Raw genomic sequence first — 20798 nt, forward strand, 5'->3', positions numbered from 1 at the left:
GAAAACCCCTCACAGGCTAGAAAAAGTGATAAAATACCTTCTGTGCCCTCCGTGCAAGCGCCAACCTCTCTTTTATGATTAATTCGCCTTCTGACTAGTAAATATTCTTTTAAATTTAATACAAATAAGTAGAAATGGTTATGCTGGCAGTGCTGTCAGTAACCAAGTTTCAAAATAAATCACATTCTAATTCTGTGTTTTCACATAGGCACAATGTTTTGAAACATTTATTTTCTAGCTTAGTTTCCACAAGAAGAATTTAATATAGTCTCAAATCTCTTCAGCTATTTTGCAGTTACCCAAGAGTTAAAAAAAAAAAAAAAAAAAAAAAAAAAAGACTCTTATGAACTTCATAAAATTCTTTTTGAAAAAAAGCTATTTAAAAACATTTCATGTGGGGAAACAGTAGCTTTGCATGGGCCCAATCCTAGCCAATTTAACCAGTGGAATGAATCAAGACAGAAACATTTGGAAATCATAATAAGCATATTAATTAGAAATCATTTAATCAGGAATCTGCTCAGAAGCTCATGGAAATCATTTGCAGAAGTCTACACATTGTCTTCTCCAACCTATTGTCTTACACGCATTCTGGATATGGGTCCCCAATAGCAAGGTGATTCCTTAAGAACAAATACAAATGCACTTTCAGCTTAAAATGCACAGTTGAGAATTCACTGTCCTAATTACAAACTAATGAAATTCTTTCCTATGAGTCTTTGAAAGAAATCTAAAATGTCCATCACGTCTTATAGAAAAATCTAACAATGAAGTGAAATAATGGTCTCTTAAAGATGCAAGCTTTGCGCTCACAGCGTGTTCTCAACTATGTGCTTCAGTATGAAGCTGTACATAAATGGACAAAGAATCAAGAGAGAGAAAATCTACATTCCTAAAAGCCCCTGAATACATTGTCTTCAATGAGGTGATAAAATTAAAAGTAAAGCTCACTGGATTTTGTACTACATTATATGGGAATTAACTCCTGCATTTGCGTGTGACACCATTTATATTATGAGGGCCTACAAGGCCTCAGAGCTTCATTTATTTATTTTTTTTTAAGAGCTACTGAGCACTACAGCTCTCATTGAGGATGCAAAGCCCTAATTTTTGAACCCCAAATCACAAAATACATGCAAAATGTGGTTTGACGTTCTTAATTCAGAGTATGGCATCCAAGAGCAAAAGTAAGGCATTCTGATGGCACTGATCTCAACATTTCTTTATATGGTCTGATGTATTTTTTAATCCAATCAAATACCATTTCACGGCATGCCGTGCTGCATCGGTGTTCTCATGAAGTACACTTTAAAAAGGGAAGTGTTAAGAATTTTCATTCTGCAGTTTTTACCAGTGTCATTCCATATACATCAAGATACATGAAACACATTTTATTCATGGAGAAAATTGCCACCAACCAGACATTCAAAAGGAAATAGACTCTTCCTAATTGTTTTCTTGCATTCCTATACAGTATTGGAAAGCCAGTACTGCAGCGTTTAAACACTAATTTAATTAAAAGAAGATACCAGTGGTCAAAAAAAGATCACTGCTGTTTTCTTCCTTGAAGTGCAAGTTTGAAATTTCTTTGCTGGCTGTTACCTGCTGTGTGGCATTGAGAATTTCAGAGATGTTTTCATCAGACGGTTTAATTTCATGTTATAGGCTTAAAGTTGTTCAGACTGGGAATCTGATTTTTCACTTATATTGTCTGTAAAGCCATGCCTTCCTAAATAGTAGATGAGGGACACCTGAAAAAACAGCCTTGCTGTGAAACAAGTTTGAAATATTGCATAGTAGAAGTTGTTGGATTTGTACTGGAACTAGAAAACAATCCGGTATGTAAAATAAGAAGCACTCTTCAGCTGGGTGCATCTTTTGCTCAGTGCTCCAACATTCACAGTATTAAGCTCCAGAAGAGAGAGATCAATGACAGCACTCAAATGACTCGCTTTGATTGGGGGTGGGGTGGGGTGGGGAGAGAAACAAGGCTGAATTACTGAGCTAACCTTGGCCTCGTTTTGCAGGTCCATAGTCAGAGGTTAAAACACTGGAGACTTGAAGCATGTGCTTGAACACACTAAAGGTGTGCTCAAAATAGTTTCCCTTCTGATGGAGCCCAGGAAGAAGTTGCTCACCAGTTGGCCATCAAGAGTATGGTGTTCTCCAGCAGTGTGCTCTTTGGGTATACACTGAGCTTACTTAGGGGCAGCAAGTGGCCTTAGCTTCACTGCCAGAGAAGACTTGATGTTGATGTGGCCTGGCAACCATAATGAATTGCAGCAAGTCAAAATCTGTTCTTTCCCTCTTTGCAACCCTATCAGTTGATAACATAGCCCTTGGGCAGCAGTTTCTATTACTTGACTCAGCAGCCAAGTTTTTTTTGTTTTTCTCTCCATTTCAGCTATATTTCTGATGGAAAAAGTCAGAAATATATTGGCCTGTCTTCAGCAAAGATATATGTTGGCTATTTTTACACCTCAGGCATTATGGGACTCTAGAGAGCAGAATGCACTTCCACTATGAATCCTTGTGTGACATGATCATTAAAAAGATCAAAACCAAGACCGGAAAAAGAAGGATCCTGGCCAGTGAATCTATAACTATGTAGATCAACCAGTTTTATTCCCACGAGGCAGAAATGCTAGCCAGTACAAAGACTATTGTAGCTGTGAGGCTGTGCGAGCTGCGAGCATAAGGTAGTTCCAAGCTCATGTTCTTGGTAATCACAATTTTGAGACTGGTCACTCTGAAAGTTTAGTCTGGATTTTGCCTAGTATTAGAGTGGGTATGCCAGAGCTGAATTATTCCAGTTTTGACAATTGCATTACCTTTCTAAGAATAATTAATATAAATCACAGTAAAAGTAACTTCTATTTTGAACTGCAGTTAATCTTAATAACAGTTACTGCTAATAAAATTTCTCCTGATTTCACATTTTAAAGATCCAAATGTAGCTTGGAAAACAACATGGAAGGGCTGAAAAAGGAAACATTTATACATTTGTCAAATATTCCCTGCCAAATGTTCTCCAAAAATATAAAAGTAGAACAAATTCTGGAGCAAATTAACTTATATTTATCTAAAATAGATATTTTTGAACAGTAGCAGAATGAAAAATTGAAATTAATTCCAGAAAAAGTCAGGTACTACAGGCTTCACTCATCATTATAAAAATATATGCAGGCATACAAAAATGCCAAGTCAGTGAACTCTTAGCTGTCAGTAAAAAGGAGGAGGAAGTTTGTAGCCTGTTTTTGGAGGAAAGAATGAAAAGATGAATCCCAGTGACACACAGTAAATAGTCCAATTACACTGAATTATCAAATAGTTTGTTTTAAAACCCAACTCACGAGTTTCTGAGACCTAGAACATGAGTTTGAATTCCTAGTGTTACAACAATATTGTTACAGTACATTTCACTTTGATAGTCTCATGTCTGTAAAATCTGGGTTGTAAATACTATAAGGAAATGAATATTTTTTCAGAACAGCTATTTTTGTTTTAGTTCTTGATGTGTTATGAAAACACTTTTATTAGTTTCAGCTTTTGCAAACTACTTATTACTGGACTATAGTCAACGTAAATGTGTCCCTTTAAAAACAAATAAAATATCTGAAATAATAACAGAGGATGTGAACAGCATATTTACGGGAATTTCCGGTACCATAACTAAGAAAAAAGGAAAAGTATCTATCAATACTTACCAAAATGCAACAAAAAAAGTGTGATATGCACACCACAAGCAAAATGAATGTATTACAGCTACACCTGCTTATTCTCCACCACATTTGAAAGCCAGCTATTAGAAAATAGCTCTAAGCTATTATCTTTAAGATAGTGAACTCATACTAAAAGAGATCAATGCAGACACTAGGCACTTGCAGAAAAAGTCTCTAGGAAAATGCTGTACTCCACCTTCTGAAGGACTATGGGTAAAATTGAAAAACATTGAGTTTTTAAAAGGCTAAGCTTTCACTGCAGGGTCATAATAGTTGATCAGCTAATACTTTTATTTGAGGTTATGCTTCTATTGTAAATTATAGCACTTAGGCACTGGTGGGTTCTAATGGTTAAAATTTTCCCTCTCCATTTTGTTCTTTATCAAAAAATTTCTGTATGTGCACTTATGTATAATACATAGATACAACTAGAGGGACTCTTTATTAGAAAGTCAAAAAGCCTTTTAAGAAAACGAGGAAACAAGCCCCTAAGAAAAATCCTGAATCCATTTGAAATACAGGAATACATCTGTAGGATGCTGTCAGTTTAAATGTGTTCATACTCCTCACCTGAAGATGCACCATATCCATTTAACTTTCCTTTATATATGCAGACTTAGTGTTATATGCTGGTATACCACAGGCACTTCTCCAAAGAATTCCTCCCTTTGGAACTGTGACTGTGCACTTCACTTCTTAGGGAATAATGAAACACAGTGATGCATGACATGAATTGCTTATACAGACTGCAGGAAGAGATGCCAATCACCTTTACCTGAAGTGGGAGACTTGCAACGCTCTAGCTCCAGGGAAACTGGACTGTCACTGAGTTCAGTCAGGCCTGAAAAAATGGAGTTAAAAAGTTAAGTTACAATCTAACAGGGCATGCTTCAACTTTTGTGGTTGGTGGCATTCTACACTTCAAAGTCAATTTGGAGAAAAGTATGGTGTGAAAGGCAGGGAAATATTTATTTCAGAATAACTGCTGGTATCAGACTGTCACTACAGAAATTTAGATCTGGTTTAAAATCACACATCTTAATTCAGAGGTGTGGTTAATTCAGACTTGTTTTCTGAGTGCCTCTGGGTAGACAAAGACCAACCGTACCTAATGTGTGAAAACAAGTAAATACAGCTTAAAATTTAAATGTCTGTGATATGAACCAAATCAATCAAACTCATTCATCCCTGTCAGACTGATGCAGAAACAATTCTGTATGCTTCCGACTGCTGCAGAATCCAGGAAGGAAACCAAAAAACAGAAGAAAAAGACAGTTCTGGTGAAAGAAGAAAGTAAATACAAAAATCACTTCTACTACATAGTATTTGGATCTTTTGTATGAATTCACACGAGGTAGCTCATTTTAAAGAGCAGACGCAATGATAACGCTGCCCGAATATAACACACTATTTTTGGGTGAGACACTTTACATATTATTTATTAATTTGTACGAGGAGTTCATTTGTTGCAGGCTACCATGGAAGATGACAATAAGTAACGCAATCTTAGTTTACACTGCTTGAAGAGCACGGGCTTGTGTCTGTGACCAAACCAAGATACACTTTCTGTACAGATTGCATGTACATGATTAAATATGCCCTTTGGCACGCAAGGGAGGGGAAACCTGAGCTTGAGCTGTCCTTTAGCATGGGCTTTTGTGTGTGTGACCTGGGCATGGCCATAGCTACTCAAACGAGCCGTTCATGCGTATCCCATGGTGCCATATGGCCGATATCAAACAGTTCACACCCCTTATGAAGAGGTCTGACATTTCATGCCATAGCGTACTCTGGGACTGACAGACAGCCAAACCCCAGGGCATCCATCTGCCAGCAATGTGGACTCTCAGCACTCAGGTCATAGAGCCTAGTGAATGTTAGCCCGCAGTCAGGTGCACATACTGTAATACTACACGCACACATAGAATCTAAGCTGAGGTACCCTTTAAATCAAATATCCCATTAGGACTTCTCAATATGCTTTAATCTGGCACCATAAACTTGCAACGGGACATATGTTTTAACTTTTATGGCTTCTAGACTGTTCACCTCTGAGATCCTGGCCTCTAAAACCTGTCTAGACTTTAGGTTTAAAAATATTTTCCAATACCCCTCAGTCACCAGTGCCGGTCAATTCGTACTAAATATAGTGAGATCTTGATGCAGGTGCTGACATTTTTATTGCAGTGTAACTTCAAACTGCTCTAAAAAAATGGGGACAGTTGTGAGAGAACTTTGGCAAAACAGCAGTATAGATGTGGTGTGTTAAGCAAGCAGTAAGGGTTACTTGCTCCCGACTTTTAAATCATAAAAGATTACTATCTGGATATTAACGTCAAAAAACAAAAGTTTTTTCTTCTCATTTTTAAAAATTTCTTTGAATTGTTCTTTGATTCAACTTGGAATCTTTGAGAGAGTTTTATATTCCAGTCAGTTCTGAGTGCAGTCACTTTTGGAGTTATGACAGATCTCAGGCACTACAACCATTTCGGGAACATCTCTGCGTACAGCTTTCTTACCGCAAATCTGACTTCTACCTGATTCTGGGAACTCTGTGTGTATCTTTTCAATCTGCAGATTTAGGACATACTCGACTTTTTGTTCTGCAGCTTTCTGTGAGATCTAGTGTGAATATGACACAAACGTATAGTGTCAGAGGCTTTGGATAAATAAGAAATATTAAATTCTGTTTCTTTTCCAAACAGTATTAAGTTATTAAAATTGTAATACTACAGTTACAATGTTGTGATTAATGAACATTTTCTAAATCATGTAGAGTTAGTATTGCTGACAGTTCTAATTTCAAATCCCAGGTCAGATTTTGCTTCTAAATACAATTTCTTTTTTGTGAGCTCATTAAAACAATATTATCACTCAATGCAAATTATGCTGCGGTGAACTAAGTAGGAAATGCACCAAATCACACCACTGTTCTGAAAAACCAGGAGCAATCACAGTGAGGATACCACAGGCTCTCTGCTTGACAACAGTTTTACAACTTACTAGCATAAACATACATTTCATGGTATGATATTTTAAAATAGTGAATATGTGAACTTCTCTACTAGCCTAGACTTATTGTCAAGCCACTATCACCTCTAATGGTCACAACCAACAGATTCTTTAAAAAAAAGTGCAATAAAGCCCCACATTAAGCAAAAGTGGCTCAATCTGCCCTGCACAAAGCCATTATCTTAATCTTAGATACTTAGATTTGCTTATGCACTGATACCTGCAGAATTTCCACTGCCATAAATCTTTCTGGCTTAGACTTGTTATAGCCAGTTCCTCTCATTATCCATCCAAACATCCAAAGTCTTCTTTTATCTTACTAAATTATCAGCCCCAAAGATGCTCTGTGACAATACTTGTGCAATCAAATAATTCACTGAAAGGAATAAACATACCTTTTGTCAACTTTGATGTGTCACCTTTGATTTCAGTAAATTTTGTCTTTTGTTTCTCTTATGAGTTAAGAAAGTAAATTCTCAAACTACCTTCTTTGTACTACTCCTTATTTTCTATGGTCATTTCTTTTTTAAGGAATCTTTTAAATAATTCCTCATATGTAGAGTATTTCCATGCAGCTCAGTTTTCTTTGACTCCTTGAGAGACTACAACAGCCTCTGAAGTTACTTTAGAAAAATACTTTCAATTTTCCTTTTGAAATTCTGCAGGCCCAATTTGTGCAACCACAAAAACAAACACCTGTGAGAAGATGTACCCATTGACATTAAAATGAAACTGGCTTTGATTTGAACAAATTGTAAATATATGAAAATCATACAATGTGTAAATGTTGTATATGAGGCCACAAAGCAGTTTTAAAAACGTCCCATGGACACTTTTTAAAGTTTACTGTGATTGGCATTTTCCCTTTATCAAAGAACAAAAAATGTACTGTATAATTTGGAGTAATAACTTTTGCGAATTCATCACTTAAAATTTCGGTCTCTACGATTTCATTATTTGGACTGATCATTTGCTAAAGGCAGCCAGGCTGTCACATCTTTGCTTGTAAATCTCAAAAATGTCCATAAGCCAGTAAGTAAGCCCATTGTTACCCTAACTCATTTGCTCCACACTGAATTACCATTCTGTATTTGATTTATGTTTAAGTATAATGCACACTTCAAAAACTATAGGTAGTTGAGAACATAGCTGTTCACTTAAAATTGAGTCTACAATATATTCTAATTTGTTGCCAGGTGTGATTTAAAGTGTTAATTACTGATCTATAACAACTCATAACATAGAATTTTCTGTCTGCTTCTTTCAGAGCTACGATACTTTTGCTCCTTCAGACCTGCCAGTTCAGAGGACGTGAGAAACAAAGACTTCTCAGTGAAAAGTCTGGATTCTGAAAACTAGTTTCCAATGGATCAACGCCCTCCTAGCTTGTTAACTTTTTGGATGCTTCATATAGACTAATCATTTTCTTGTTTCGTCAACAGATGGTATGAATTCCTAATAAGAGATCGACTTTCTTCTGCAAGTTGGCATTTTTATCTTCTGCTGCCAATACTCTCTCTCTCTAGATGAGGTAAATGTACTTGTTTTAATATTTCAGTATATGTTATCTACTGCTAGCTAATAACATATACAACTTGATTTCAATTGAAAAAAAAAAAAAAACAGTTCTGTACTACTTCAGGAAGAGTTTATTTTATTTGGCTTGGCATGTAGTCTTGCTACAAAGGAAGGTGGTTGCCGGCAGCTGTTACAGCAAATAGAATGGGTCATCAACAGAAAGCTACCTCTGGCTTTCCACTTACCCTTCGTTTCAGCCTCTTACTTTCCTCAGATTACTTTCCCTGATAGGATCTAATGGTCCTAATACAGACATTTCACTCTCTCTCATTTTATGGCCAGAGTTGAATCCATTTCTCCTTCAAATTTCTTTCCTCTTTCTTGCTTCTCCCTTCCCACTTTCACCTACTAAACCACAGAATGTACTGTCTGAACGCTAATGTTTAATTCCGTTCCAGACCCTTTCCAATCTGTTTTACACATCTGTTTTTACACATGTATATATCACTCTTATCAAGCCCTCTGGCCAAATTGCAGGACAATTATTCCACTGTTGTGCTTTGTATATCAGATGCCCTTGACATTGTTGATCAAGTCTTTCCTTTGGAAAACCTATTGTCTCCGAGATACTGCTTCTTATTCCTGTTTGACGGGTTTTTTCTTTTTCAGTTGCAAGACACTCCAGACTGAAACCTTAGCCCTTTCTTTATCTCTCTATCCCAGTATTTGAATGGATTCTCACCTACAAACAGGGTGCTAAGTATCTTTGTTAGCCTAATAATTCATAAACATAAATTTCTAACTTGGATTCCTTCCATCCAAGGTAGAGTGGTATTCCTACCCTTCTGAAATTTACTCATCAGTGTCCAGATACTACCTTATCATGGCCAAGATGAACTCTAGTTCTTCCTGCAGAAACCTGCTCACTCTTCACTATCTTATCACAGTAAACAGCACCACTGTCTTCCCTTATACTAAAATCCGTAACACTGGTTTCCTCCTTGGAACATCACACTTCTTTGACTCTCAGATTCAGGCTGGATACAAATTGTCTTCTTTTCTTGCTGCAGTTACCTCCAAAATACAACTGACAAAAGTATCTTGCTCATTGATAATGCCTGGCTTTATCAACGGCTTTATCAGTGCTTTAGCTTCAATGCCTGTAAGTCTGATTCTCTCAGGCTGATCCTGGTGTGATTATCTTCTTGGTTCATTACTCTAATTGAATCAACTTCCAATTTGTCTTTCCATTAACTTCCATTTTTATTTAAATAACATTCAGTATTTCAGATCTCATGCTTATGCTATCATGACTGATTCCTGTTTTTGCCTTGATAATATCAACTTCAACTACACACACAAAGAAAATTTCTTTTCCCATCATCATCCCTTATAAGAGGGGGATAAACTCCTAAACAAAGTCTGTAAATCCATCCTCAATCACCCCCTTAAAACTGAGTTGCCATATAAGATGTACAGCAAATGACAACCTGAGAATGATTCAGCAAATGGAGATTTGGTATAATTACCACTTACTAGCTAACTTATTTTACATTCTATTAGGGAATATTCTTGCCCTGCTCTTTGTCTTACTTTCTGGTGCATCTTTTAGCTCATAAGCAATTTTGGATCAGGGACTGTTATGACTGTATTTGTGTGGTACATACACCTGTGTAAGTACTGACTGGCAAAAGCAACAACAAAACAATTTTTAAGGAAAAGGATGAAGCGGCTAACGACCCTGCAAAAGAGTCAAACTCTCAGACTTTTCAGTTAAGACATATGCAGACAGATTTTTAGGACTTTCCTGATTTTGGAACTGAAGGCAGAAACTAGACACTGCATTTGTAGCTGAGAAAAACTCACTGGTGTTTGTTTGTTAGTTTGGATGATCATGTTGGTCTTTCCAATTTATTAATTTGGTTTTGGGGAAAAAAACCCCAAACTTATGACTGCAATCTGCTCCTCAGGTTCTCTCTTATAGACTTGAAGTAAAACTAGCAAGACCTGATTAATACAGTTTAAGAAATTATACACCAATGCTTTGCACAAACTGTTGAATATATAACTGGCCTAGTCTTTTAAATAAATAGTCCATCTTTAATTAAGTATTATGAAATAACATCATAGAAATCAGTTGCTGAGCAATCAGTCCATAGAAAGGAAATAGAATTTCTAGTATGAGCGTGCAACTGTATTTTAATAGATATATGACTCCATATTTATGCGAAATGATGAAACAACCACCACCCCTTTCTATCTTGCTTACATTGAGTATTTAATTTAGACTGCCTATCCAATTGTTCTAGGAAAATTACTTTAAAAAGAGATGAATAGGAGGCATCCTGGAGACCTAATTACATACAAGCATTGCAGTTAATTAAGATACATACAGCTTATCTGTTGAAGAGTCATTTTAGCAAAATTAATTATAGCTTTGTTCATCACATTCTGCAGTGATGAATACTAATATTTAAATTTAATATCACTTTATAACTTAAATATTTAAAAATATTAACAACATTAATTTTCATAACTGTTTGATGTATGTTATTCTCCATTAAGGATCAGAGCCATGCATTGGTTCCCCAAAGCCAAATAGTCACGATTAAAATTTAAAATTTCACAGCACCCAGTCCAGTGTTTATTCGTTTAAACCACATTGCTCTACTGAAAATACGGAAGAATTAGTTTATAACTACAACCAGGCAGTGCCATTGCAAAACAAGAAATGCTTCATATAAGTAATGAATGCTGAAACAAATACAAAAACAATGGAAGATACTGTTATCAAGAACTTAACATCACTGAAAAATCATTTCTAAGGCCCAGTCTACCTCAAGTAAGTCAATGGGCATAAGAAGAAAACAGATCTGAAATAGCTGTATAATATAGATAGTTGTCAAAATGAAGCATGACTGACATTACAAAATGTAACAAATTTGCATGCATGCTGAATGTGTTTAAAAAAAACACATTACAAAGCACATACATACGGGTTTAAGTCAGGCATATTCTGATCGTATAGCTAGTTGCCTAACCTTTATAGAACTTACTCTGATAGGAAGTACGGATCCGTTTCGTTAAATCTGGATAAAAGTTAGACAGGCCACGCATGCAAAAGTTGTCTTTGGAACATGCCAGTACACCAGCATCAGCAGCAGGCAGAAGAAAGAGAGAAAAAACAGTCTAAAGTGAAAGGAAGTGATATCATAACCAGCATCTAGAACAGCCAAGGTGAAGAAATTTCAGCAGATTCTTACCTTCAGATCAGAAGATACAACAAGAAAAATAATTAAAAAAGTAAAGGTTGTGGGATGGATGGTGAGAAAGCAGCTGAGGTTTTTTTCAGATGCATAATTTCTATAGCGATCTAAAAACGTGTGTTCTTCTTAATAGCCTTTTATTGCCAGTGGGCTCCATTCTAGCAGCACTGCATAGCTGGAACGTTGCCTTAAAGGACTGGCCAAGAATCTCGCTGACACAGAGCAATGCTGGGTGGTGCAGCGCTGATATAGCTATTTCTACATCAGTCACCCTCCACCTTTTGGACGTGGCTCCGCAACATATTGTCTGCGGCTGCTAAAGTTATGCTGGAAGCTGCCATGAGTCTGGCCGGCCCAGACAGAGAAGTTAAAGGTGGCTTGAAGCTGCTTGTCTCTTCTCTCCTCAGCTCTGCCAAATTCACATGTTAACACTTGGCACAGATGAGAACTAACCTCACCATGATTAAATGCCTACAAAGTGAGATAAATGGGCTTTCAGGAACAGAAGTAAGCCTGAAGAATTGCATTTTCTTCTCTATTTTTACTTTTTTTTTTTCCAGAGTTCAATCTTATTTCCAATGAAAAATGTTTCCATTGACTTTGTGGAGAAACAGTATTAGATGATTTAATGTAGGCTCTGCTGATGAAAATGCTGATGTCATAAAGCCACTATAATCTGCTGCTTTTATAATTTTATGGATAGATTATAAACACTGAATATTATCAAACACATTTTAAAATCTAACTTTAAAACTTCAGAACTATGTGAATAACATTTCACAATCATGTCTGGCTCAGTTATGTTACTATGAAATACGCAGAGTTACTATGAAATATGCAAGTCAAGAAAGACTTGAAACATATAAGACTTTCTGACTCTTTTTCTCACACATGCCATTTTTTTGAGATTAACAAAAACTTATGCCAAAATTTATCTGTGCTGATGGACTGATACTTCTAACATGCAGTGCATAATAATAGCCAGGAAGATACAAATATGCTCCTCTTGGTGTCATATTTTAAAAAGTGGTATAGCTGGATTTAACACGTTTATATCAATTTTCATTTCATTAACAAAATGGCTAATTTGAGCTGCTTTTGCTACCTAAATAACATGTATCTCAGGGATTACATTGTCCTCTGAACACATCTGTTTGTTCAAATAGCAATGATTAACTTTTGGAAGACGACCATTAAGTTTAGATTGAAGAATTACTTATTGGTCTGAACTTTTTGAAACTTGGAAGAAAATTGCACACAGGTCAGGTGACTGTCACTGCTTTACTCATTACAATTTCTTAGAGACTCAGCTAAGGGGATCACTTGCTGACCTCCATCCCGAAAGAATAAACTTCATAAAACATCCCGTTTTTGAGAAAGTATCAGTACCGAAAGCATATCAGATTTCTTTCATCAAGTTACAGAAATTCCACTGGCTGGCAGATAGTCATGCATTTCAAAAGCACTATACAAAGCCACAGGCAAAAAACCAAAGAACATGTCAGGCTCATAACCACCATATTTTATCTCCTACCTGCAGTAAACTGCTTGCTTTTGCGAGGAGAACGGGGTTGACGCTGGTAAGGATCACTTGATCCGTATAGGTCAACGGTTCCCATGCTCAGCAGTACTGTCTTCTGCATAAAGTCCACTACGGCCAAACCATTGCAGTTTCCAAATGCCACTCTGAGAATAGAAATGTTCCTCAAAGGTATTAATAATATGCAATTAAATGGTGCAAACAATAATTATTCTTCATTGTGGAAAAATGCTTGGAGAAGAAACTCTTCTCAAAGCTTAGTTTTAATAATTTCATGATATAATTCTGAATTTGCAAGCTTGTTTCCTGAAACAGAGTAACCGACATTCCAGAAAGCAGACTGTCCACTTTAATTACTGTTCTGTGCTACATGTATTGCAGTAATATCTAAATTGCTTTACTGAACTGTATCATTCTAATAATACTGATGTAAATTAAGACTACAGATCTGGCCATAGATCTTAACAAGTAGTTATACATAAATATAAAATATACACATAAATTAATATATAAATACATGCATAAATAAAAACATTTATCTAAATAAAAATGATAAACGGAATATGTTAAGAGGTGCTGTGCAGATACCCAAATCTGAAGGATGTTTATGAAACTTTTTTCCAAGTGCACCAGCTCAGCTACATTACAGATTTCTGCTAAATCAGTCTGTAACCCTCTGAAACATTTCCACAACCAGCATTTTGATGGTGGTTTGAAACACGGGCAAGAACTCCCAACTGCTATGAGATTACTTAAGATCTGGACCGCAATCTCAGTATAAGGAAGAAGAGTTGGGACCATTTCTTTGCTGCTTAGAAATTCCCTTTAGAAGTACTTGGCCCCTGCTTCTGCTCGATTGCATTCTACCAATTCCCTGCTGACACCAATTTCAAAAACGGGGAAGAAGTTGTGTTGGATCAGCAGCACTTTCTCCTCCTCTCCTACAAAAGATGCCTTCTGTCCATGTTTTTTTCACAGCTCAGAAGGGATAGAGGTTGGGGGGAGACAAAGCATGGATCTAGCTAAGGAAAAAGAATAAAAAAAGGGGAAAAGGAACAACAACAAAAAAAGACACTAACCATGTCTCTGTGCAAGACCTAGGGGAAAGCCTGAAGTTAACCATAGTGTATGAAACCCCCTGTATCTCAGCAGATATCTTTGCTTCATACTCTCAGTAATACTTTGAATCTATTTAAGATTTAGTACTAAAATAGACAAACAAAATTGACTTATTTATTTGTGACTTAAATAATGGCAAATAAACTCACAGAGAACTTTATGCCTACCCAAAGAATCCGTATACCAAACTCCTGGCACTGCATTGCTGGAGACTCCATTTAAGTAGGAATATTACATACTGATAATTACTCTATGCAAATCTTTCCTTTTCTGTCAGACTACAGCTTTAACTTCCAGATAGAAAGGATCAGGGGTACAGCCATCAGGAAACTCGGAATCCCAAAGCATGGTCAATCAGATTAGGAATCATTCCTCATCAAGTTCCATGATTTTATGTAAAACTTGATTGAGGCTGTCAGTTCGAAGGACTGCAAGATATTTGGGTGCTCAATTCACACTAAAACTGAGCTGTGCACTCACCTTCTGCTGACTCTTCTCGATATAGCTTCAAAAGATGTTTAAGAAGATACATGAATTTGTATGTAGGAAAGTATATGAAGAGAAGTAATGAGATGGAGGAAGAGGAAGTGTTATAGATGAAACATGTTCCTTTGTTGCACCTTCTCTCCCTCTCTTTCCATCATACAAAAGAGGGTTCCATACAGCAAACAGAAAAGGCAAAGGGCGAAAATAAGGTGGATTTTTCTTATTCATCATTCTGGCAAATTAAGGTCCCATGTACAACAGTAGTTCAAAGTCTACCGCCTGTCACCATATCATGTTTTCTCTAGAAAACTCTATACTTAACAGTGCATTTAGTATAGCATCTGTGAATGAGCATAGTATTTTTTCCCTTGTTGATTCTTCACTGATCCGTAGCCTAAGTAGGAATATAGTCCTGCTCAAAGTGGGTACAAAATACACTTTTATTTGGCAATATTTTGTGCTTATTTGAGAAGATCATGAAGTGTACTGCAGAATAAATTCCATAATCTACACACTTAAGAGTTTTATCTGTTTCAGAAATTACTAAAACATATTTCACTTAATAGAAGAACAAAAGTTTTTTAATACAGTTTCCTTGGGACAAAAATGAATGCTACCAGTCGTATTTGCCAGACGACCATTTTGTACAAAGTTATATATATGAAAGTAGAATGTGATGCTTCATTGTAACAGAAATAAAAATGGTGTTCATATGTTTAATTTGTAGATTTCTATCATTAAAAATAAACAAAATAAATCAAAATAGATAAAATTTCACAATGCCTATGTTGATTTATCTTTGCTGGGATAAATTTTTTTCATATCTTGGTTTAGTCCTTTCTTGTGGCTGCAGTAACATCAAGGACACCAAGTCACTACTATTTGTATCACACAGTTACAGAAATCAAAATAGTTAAAAGAATACTGAAAGTAGATACTCCAGGATACACTTGCTCACTACAATATTCCTTCCTCCCAATTAAACTATTATAGGAAAAACATAGAAAGGCAAAAAGAATAACCCAAATAAACAGCATCATAACTAGCATGACGAGAATGGCACATCCTCAAGCTTTATGCTGAAAGACAGTTGTTTTGCCAGATTGTGAAGCTAGATACCAGGAGAAAACTAAAGCATTAAAAGAGATTCTGATGAGGAGAAAGGGTTATAACTTCTCAGTACAGACCCAAGGAAAAAGTTGAGAAAGACAAGTGAGAGGAAGAGAGAAGGGACTCCGCAGAAGAAATTCAAAGAAATACTTTTTTTTTTTTTTTGGTAAGTTTTGTAGGAACGTTACCTTTAGGTTTTGCATTAGGTTAGCTTTAGCTTTTTTATCATCTCACATGTTCACATGTTTTTTTCTGAAACACTCATGGATTTAGTAAACTTGGTTTTAAGACAACTGTCCTGTAAACTATTACTGCTGCTAGGAAAGGAAGTAATTTAAAACATTTGATTGAATCAAGTATGTTTAGGAAACCATTGAGAGAGCCAGATGTCACATTCTGGCCTAAGATCTGAGACCTGTAAGGGAGCAAATTAGGCAAAAAAAAAAAAAAAGTAATTTTCACAAATGCATCTTGGTGTGGTAAAACAAAAGAAACATCTAGATTCCAGGAAACTCTGGAAATTCAGGACAAAAACCCAATATAAGACAAGCCCCATCCCACAATATTTTTGCACAAATGTGAAGGCTCTGCTTAAAGTTTCCAAAGTGTCCAAACACAGTCAAGCAATCTATTGAAAATCAGTGGGAGTCAGCCACTGAATACCTACTGAGGCCTATGTTTTTTACTGAAATAACACCTTCTCCCTCAAAAATCAGTTTAATGTATCTGGGTAACTCTCAATGGGAGAAAACAGTAAAAATTAGCAACTAAATTGAGCACGAGCAAAAATATATACACAGACACACCTACTTGCATTTTCATACAGAAATTAGCATTGAAATGTTCCTTATTCAATTTTTAATTTCAGGTCTCTGGTTATCTTGTGAAAATATACAATCTATTTCAATATATGTATGGGGATTAGCACATAAAAATGTTGCTATCACAAGAGAATTTCTCAATTAAATATATGAAGTCATGACAAATGACATTTAGTGCTTAATCGCATCACTAATTTCTACGAAATGTATTTCCTCTTGGTGATCCTTTCAAAATATCTTTGAAAATTATAGATCTGAAAGGTAATCAGATTTTGTTTGAAAGGAGGGACAGAATGATCTGAAAAGATTCAGTCTTTTAACCAGGGACAGTAAAAATACTGGCAAGAAGGACAGTTTAATATCTCATATTACAGTCTTCACAAGTTACCTGTTCAAGCAATTTTCCCCCAAGAACGCGGGGAACGGTAGGTTTTGATTTTTTACTCTGACTTTAAGTGTCTGCAGGGAACTTTGAAGTATAACTGGAACATACACGATTTGGTGCAATAAAGAATAAATCAATACACCTTAATTTTGAGTTACTTACAGTCCATAAGCAGAGTTTACAGCAAGACTGGTAATCTGCTGCGGAGGCTCGCCATCCACCCACACCAACTGAATAACAAGATCTGCTTGGTATCCAGGAGGCATTCGCACAGGTCGAGTCTTAACACTAAGAAGAAAAAGGTATAAAGTTAGAACAGACAGACTGGGCAATGAATAACATCTGCTTCCCTTGAAGAAATACTAGTGAAGTAGTTATCCCTTAATAAGCTGAGAGCAGTATTAGCATTTCTAGCATATTGTGAATGTAGCGGTACATTGAGACTATGCATTGCAATTAGAACAGGTATATTATGGAGGAATTCCAGGTTTTGACTTTAATTTCTGTCGTAAGAACAAATCTGAAAACTTCAGCATTTGCTACAAGAGAAACTCTAGAGAAGGTGTAGGTGAGGCGAATTCTTGGGGTGAATAAAAATTTTTTTTGTATAATCACTTTGATTTTCCATTGTCATAACATTTTCCTGTAGTATATAATGTATAATTAAAAATCAGCATGAATAATCAACTTAAAAGGAAAACTTAAAGTACTTTCTTCTAAAACTTTGAAACAGGATATTTCTATATTGTTGCAACTTTCTTACTCTGAAATAAAGCTGGTTTTGGCAGCATGAGCACTCTTGTAAAAACAATTCAGTAGAATTCCATTCTTCTCCTTGCTCAAATCCCAATCCACCATTATAGACTCCACCCTGCAAAGCTGGGTGTACCAGAAGAGCAGATCTTTTGATCTTGCATCACCTGTCACCATGAATTCTGTTTATAGCAAATATATCTGGGTTCAAAGTATTCAGTAACTAATCACCAATAAGCATAATTACTAAAACAATGAGAATTTAGCAATTAGCCACCCTCCTGTTCAGGGACACTTAAGTTTAAGCCCAACTTTCAAGCATATCCATCTCCTCAAACTCCTTGTTACATGAGGCACTTCTTGGTGGCCTGCAAATCATGAAGGAACGGATGAGAAGAAAATAGTGAGATTCAACTTTCCCAGAAGCCCCCTGATAATATTTCCTCATCTGTCCTGTAGCAGAGCAGTGGGATGTAGATGCTTGTCATTGAAATCAGGCAAGCTGAATCACAGCATTATTGATAAGAACGGCAACATCGCAAAAATATATAGAAAGTAATGAAAAAGCTCTGCAAAGGAAAAAAAAAAGTTCTTCAAGAAATCTTAACTAGAATATTGAGGGCTGAAACAATTTTCCTCGCCAAACTCAGACGGATCTGAATGGACCTTGGCACACACTTCAGTAGGAAGTGCGCTAGAGAGAAAAAAATTCAGCTAGACTCACAAAGATGCCTAGGGCTGACCATGAGTTCAGTTGTAGGATGGTATGTGACACTAGAGTATCAAAAGGAGGTAATATAGCCTAACATATTGGAGAATATGACTTCCTTCTTCTGTAGCCCTGACTGTTGTTTCAGTCAGAGTTCAAAAGGGCCCTTGAGGAAGGAAGATATGCCACTGTGTTGCCAAGATGGCCAGACATGTGGCATGTGAATGGAATATGCCAGATTTCCTTTTTTGGGACTGCAGTCTTGAAGATGGATGTACGAGACTGTTGCACAAAACATACCAACATAGCTCTGGAAATGACAGGACTACCAGGAAACATCAAGGATGTGAAATGAAAGGTCTAAATGTTTATAATAATACGAAGGAAGGGCAAGATCCTTCTACTGGATCCACCAAAGAGGATAGAAACAGTTTCTGCTCGAAACAGGAAGGGATATAGGGCCAAAGTTCATCTTTAGGATCCCATGCAGTAACAGAGCTACAAAAACTGTCTGCATATGAAAGAGACCACTGTTTAAAACAACAGAGCAGGAGCAAATGAAAGTCAAACAAATTTGTCTATCACCCTCGAAAACATGAAGATGGAAGCAGAAAACTGAAGTAAAATGAAGTAAAAAATAACCATATAAGGACAAAATGTAGCATAGTTTCTGAACCAAACCATCCAAGTGGCACAACTGACAATTCACAAAGCAAAGTGTTCTAGTTCAGACAGGAGTTATGAAGAACAGAGGACTGTAGCACATGTTTCATGCTTTCATGGCTAGTGCAAGGCATGAGGAAAGACTTGACATGGATGTACCTTATGACACAAAGAGAAAATCTCAAGCTCAAGTGTTAGCAGTAAAAACACTTGAAGGTACTTTTGGAGAAGTACTCAAAGGATAATGGCTATTTGCTTAATGATATATTATTATATGATCTTCATGATATATTTGATAACTGTTTTTTTCAAAATACACCCACATACTATTTTGGAATTGTTTAACCATTTCAGTTGTACCGTTCCTGCTGTACTGCTTATATTTTTACTGCAGAGGGCTCATTAAGCTTTCCAAATCTTTCACTTATTCACTCTTTAATGAGAAAAGTATTCTTCATCTATCTTTCTAAATGAATTTCCTGAACAGTGGATTGATATGCTATTATCTTCCCTTTTTCTGCAGTATTACTCAGATCTTACATATCCGTTTATCTTAAAGAATAGTCAGTTACTTGACTCAGATCCTGTCTTAGGAAAGACGTCACAGCACTGAAAAAAGGCAGACGCTTTCCCCCTCCCTTGTTTTCCTCCTCCTTATCATCCAGGACCAGCTGCGAGAACAGACCTCCAGGCAATGGGTCTGGATTACTATTCCTCGCCCTAATCAGGGCTCCTGCAGTCACAAAAGCAAAAGGAAAGGACTCAACAGCACAAGTCTTGACTCAGACTGGAAGAGGGCCTGACCATGACATTTAAATAATGGAGATGAATGGTATCTTATCCGCCTAGTTAGAAAGAAAAAAAAAAAAACACTTCCATTTTATTTCATAAGGAATCTTGTCACTCATGGCTGATGCCAGAGACTGCAACAGATATAGCAACGTACTAGCACTACTGCATGCCACAGAAATCATGGGAGCCAAAAAGTGGCACTGGCGGGAGTAAGATATGACTTTGCCAAGTGCAGGTTTACCAAACCATAATAAGCACGTGGTATAGTGTGGTTGCATAAGACACCTCGTTGGAACTAGTGTGCAGTTGCGTCAAGCCCGAAGAGAGGAAGCAGCAAAAACAGGAGCTGGTACAAGTGCTGAAAGAGCTGAAGGGTTTACCGTTAGACATGCGATGACTCTCTCACAATCATCTACAATTTTATTAGGTCCTGTAGCCTCCTCAAACTCCACAGCTCCAGAGTATATTTATTAGTCCAATTAGAAAATTCAAACTGTGTCCTACAGTCCCCTGAAAATACTGCCTGCTGGGATCATGGCAGAACGTATGCAACGTTTCAGTAGGAGGAACAAGACCTTCACCTGGAGCTCCAAGACAACCATATGCTCCCACCTTCCATGACCCTGATCTTCTCCTACCTTTTTCCCATTTTGACTGCACAAGTATATAAAGTTGCACATGCCAGCAATAGCTTTGCATATTTGCTTCCTATAAACAGCAAAGCTCTGCTCAAAGTGTTGCACTTTCTTACCTGTCGACCGGCAATAAAGCCTTGGTCTTTCCACTTGTTCATAAAGCAGCAGTTCTGAAGTGATGCCTTCCATGAGCTTAATGAAGCCCTGGATTACCCAGGAGTATTGTGAAAACAAAGGGAAGAATGTTTGTGCACCCAACCTAAGGGA

The 20798-nt window shown here is 36.7% G+C and overlaps 1 protein-coding gene across 10 annotated transcripts in view; it reads right to left on the minus strand.

Annotated features, from left to right (window-relative positions):
* Positions 1-20798, minus strand: part of STXBP5L (syntaxin binding protein 5L) — a 194597-nt gene that overhangs the window by 39362 nt on the left and 134437 nt on the right. For 4 of the 10 annotated variants that reach the window (XM_009689642.2, XM_009689640.2, XM_009689638.2 and 1 more), the window contains exons 17-20: positions 17142-17267; positions 13053-13204; positions 11309-11380; positions 4498-4563 (exon numbers count right to left, since the gene is read on the minus strand). In XM_009689642.2, coding sequence (XP_009687937.1) covers positions 4498-4563; positions 11309-11380; positions 13053-13204; positions 17142-17267 — 416 coding nt within the window. The remainder of the gene's footprint in view (positions 1-4497; positions 4564-11308; positions 11381-13052; positions 13205-17141; positions 17268-20798) is intronic. The other 6 variants (XM_009689641.2, XM_009689643.2, XM_068957926.1 and 3 more) reach the window with 2 other exon arrangements.

The sequence above is a fragment of the Struthio camelus genome, chromosome 1, assembly GCF_040807025.1.
Source record: "Struthio camelus isolate bStrCam1 chromosome 1, bStrCam1.hap1, whole genome shotgun sequence".
Lineage (NCBI taxonomy): Eukaryota > Metazoa > Chordata > Aves > Struthioniformes > Struthionidae > Struthio > Struthio camelus.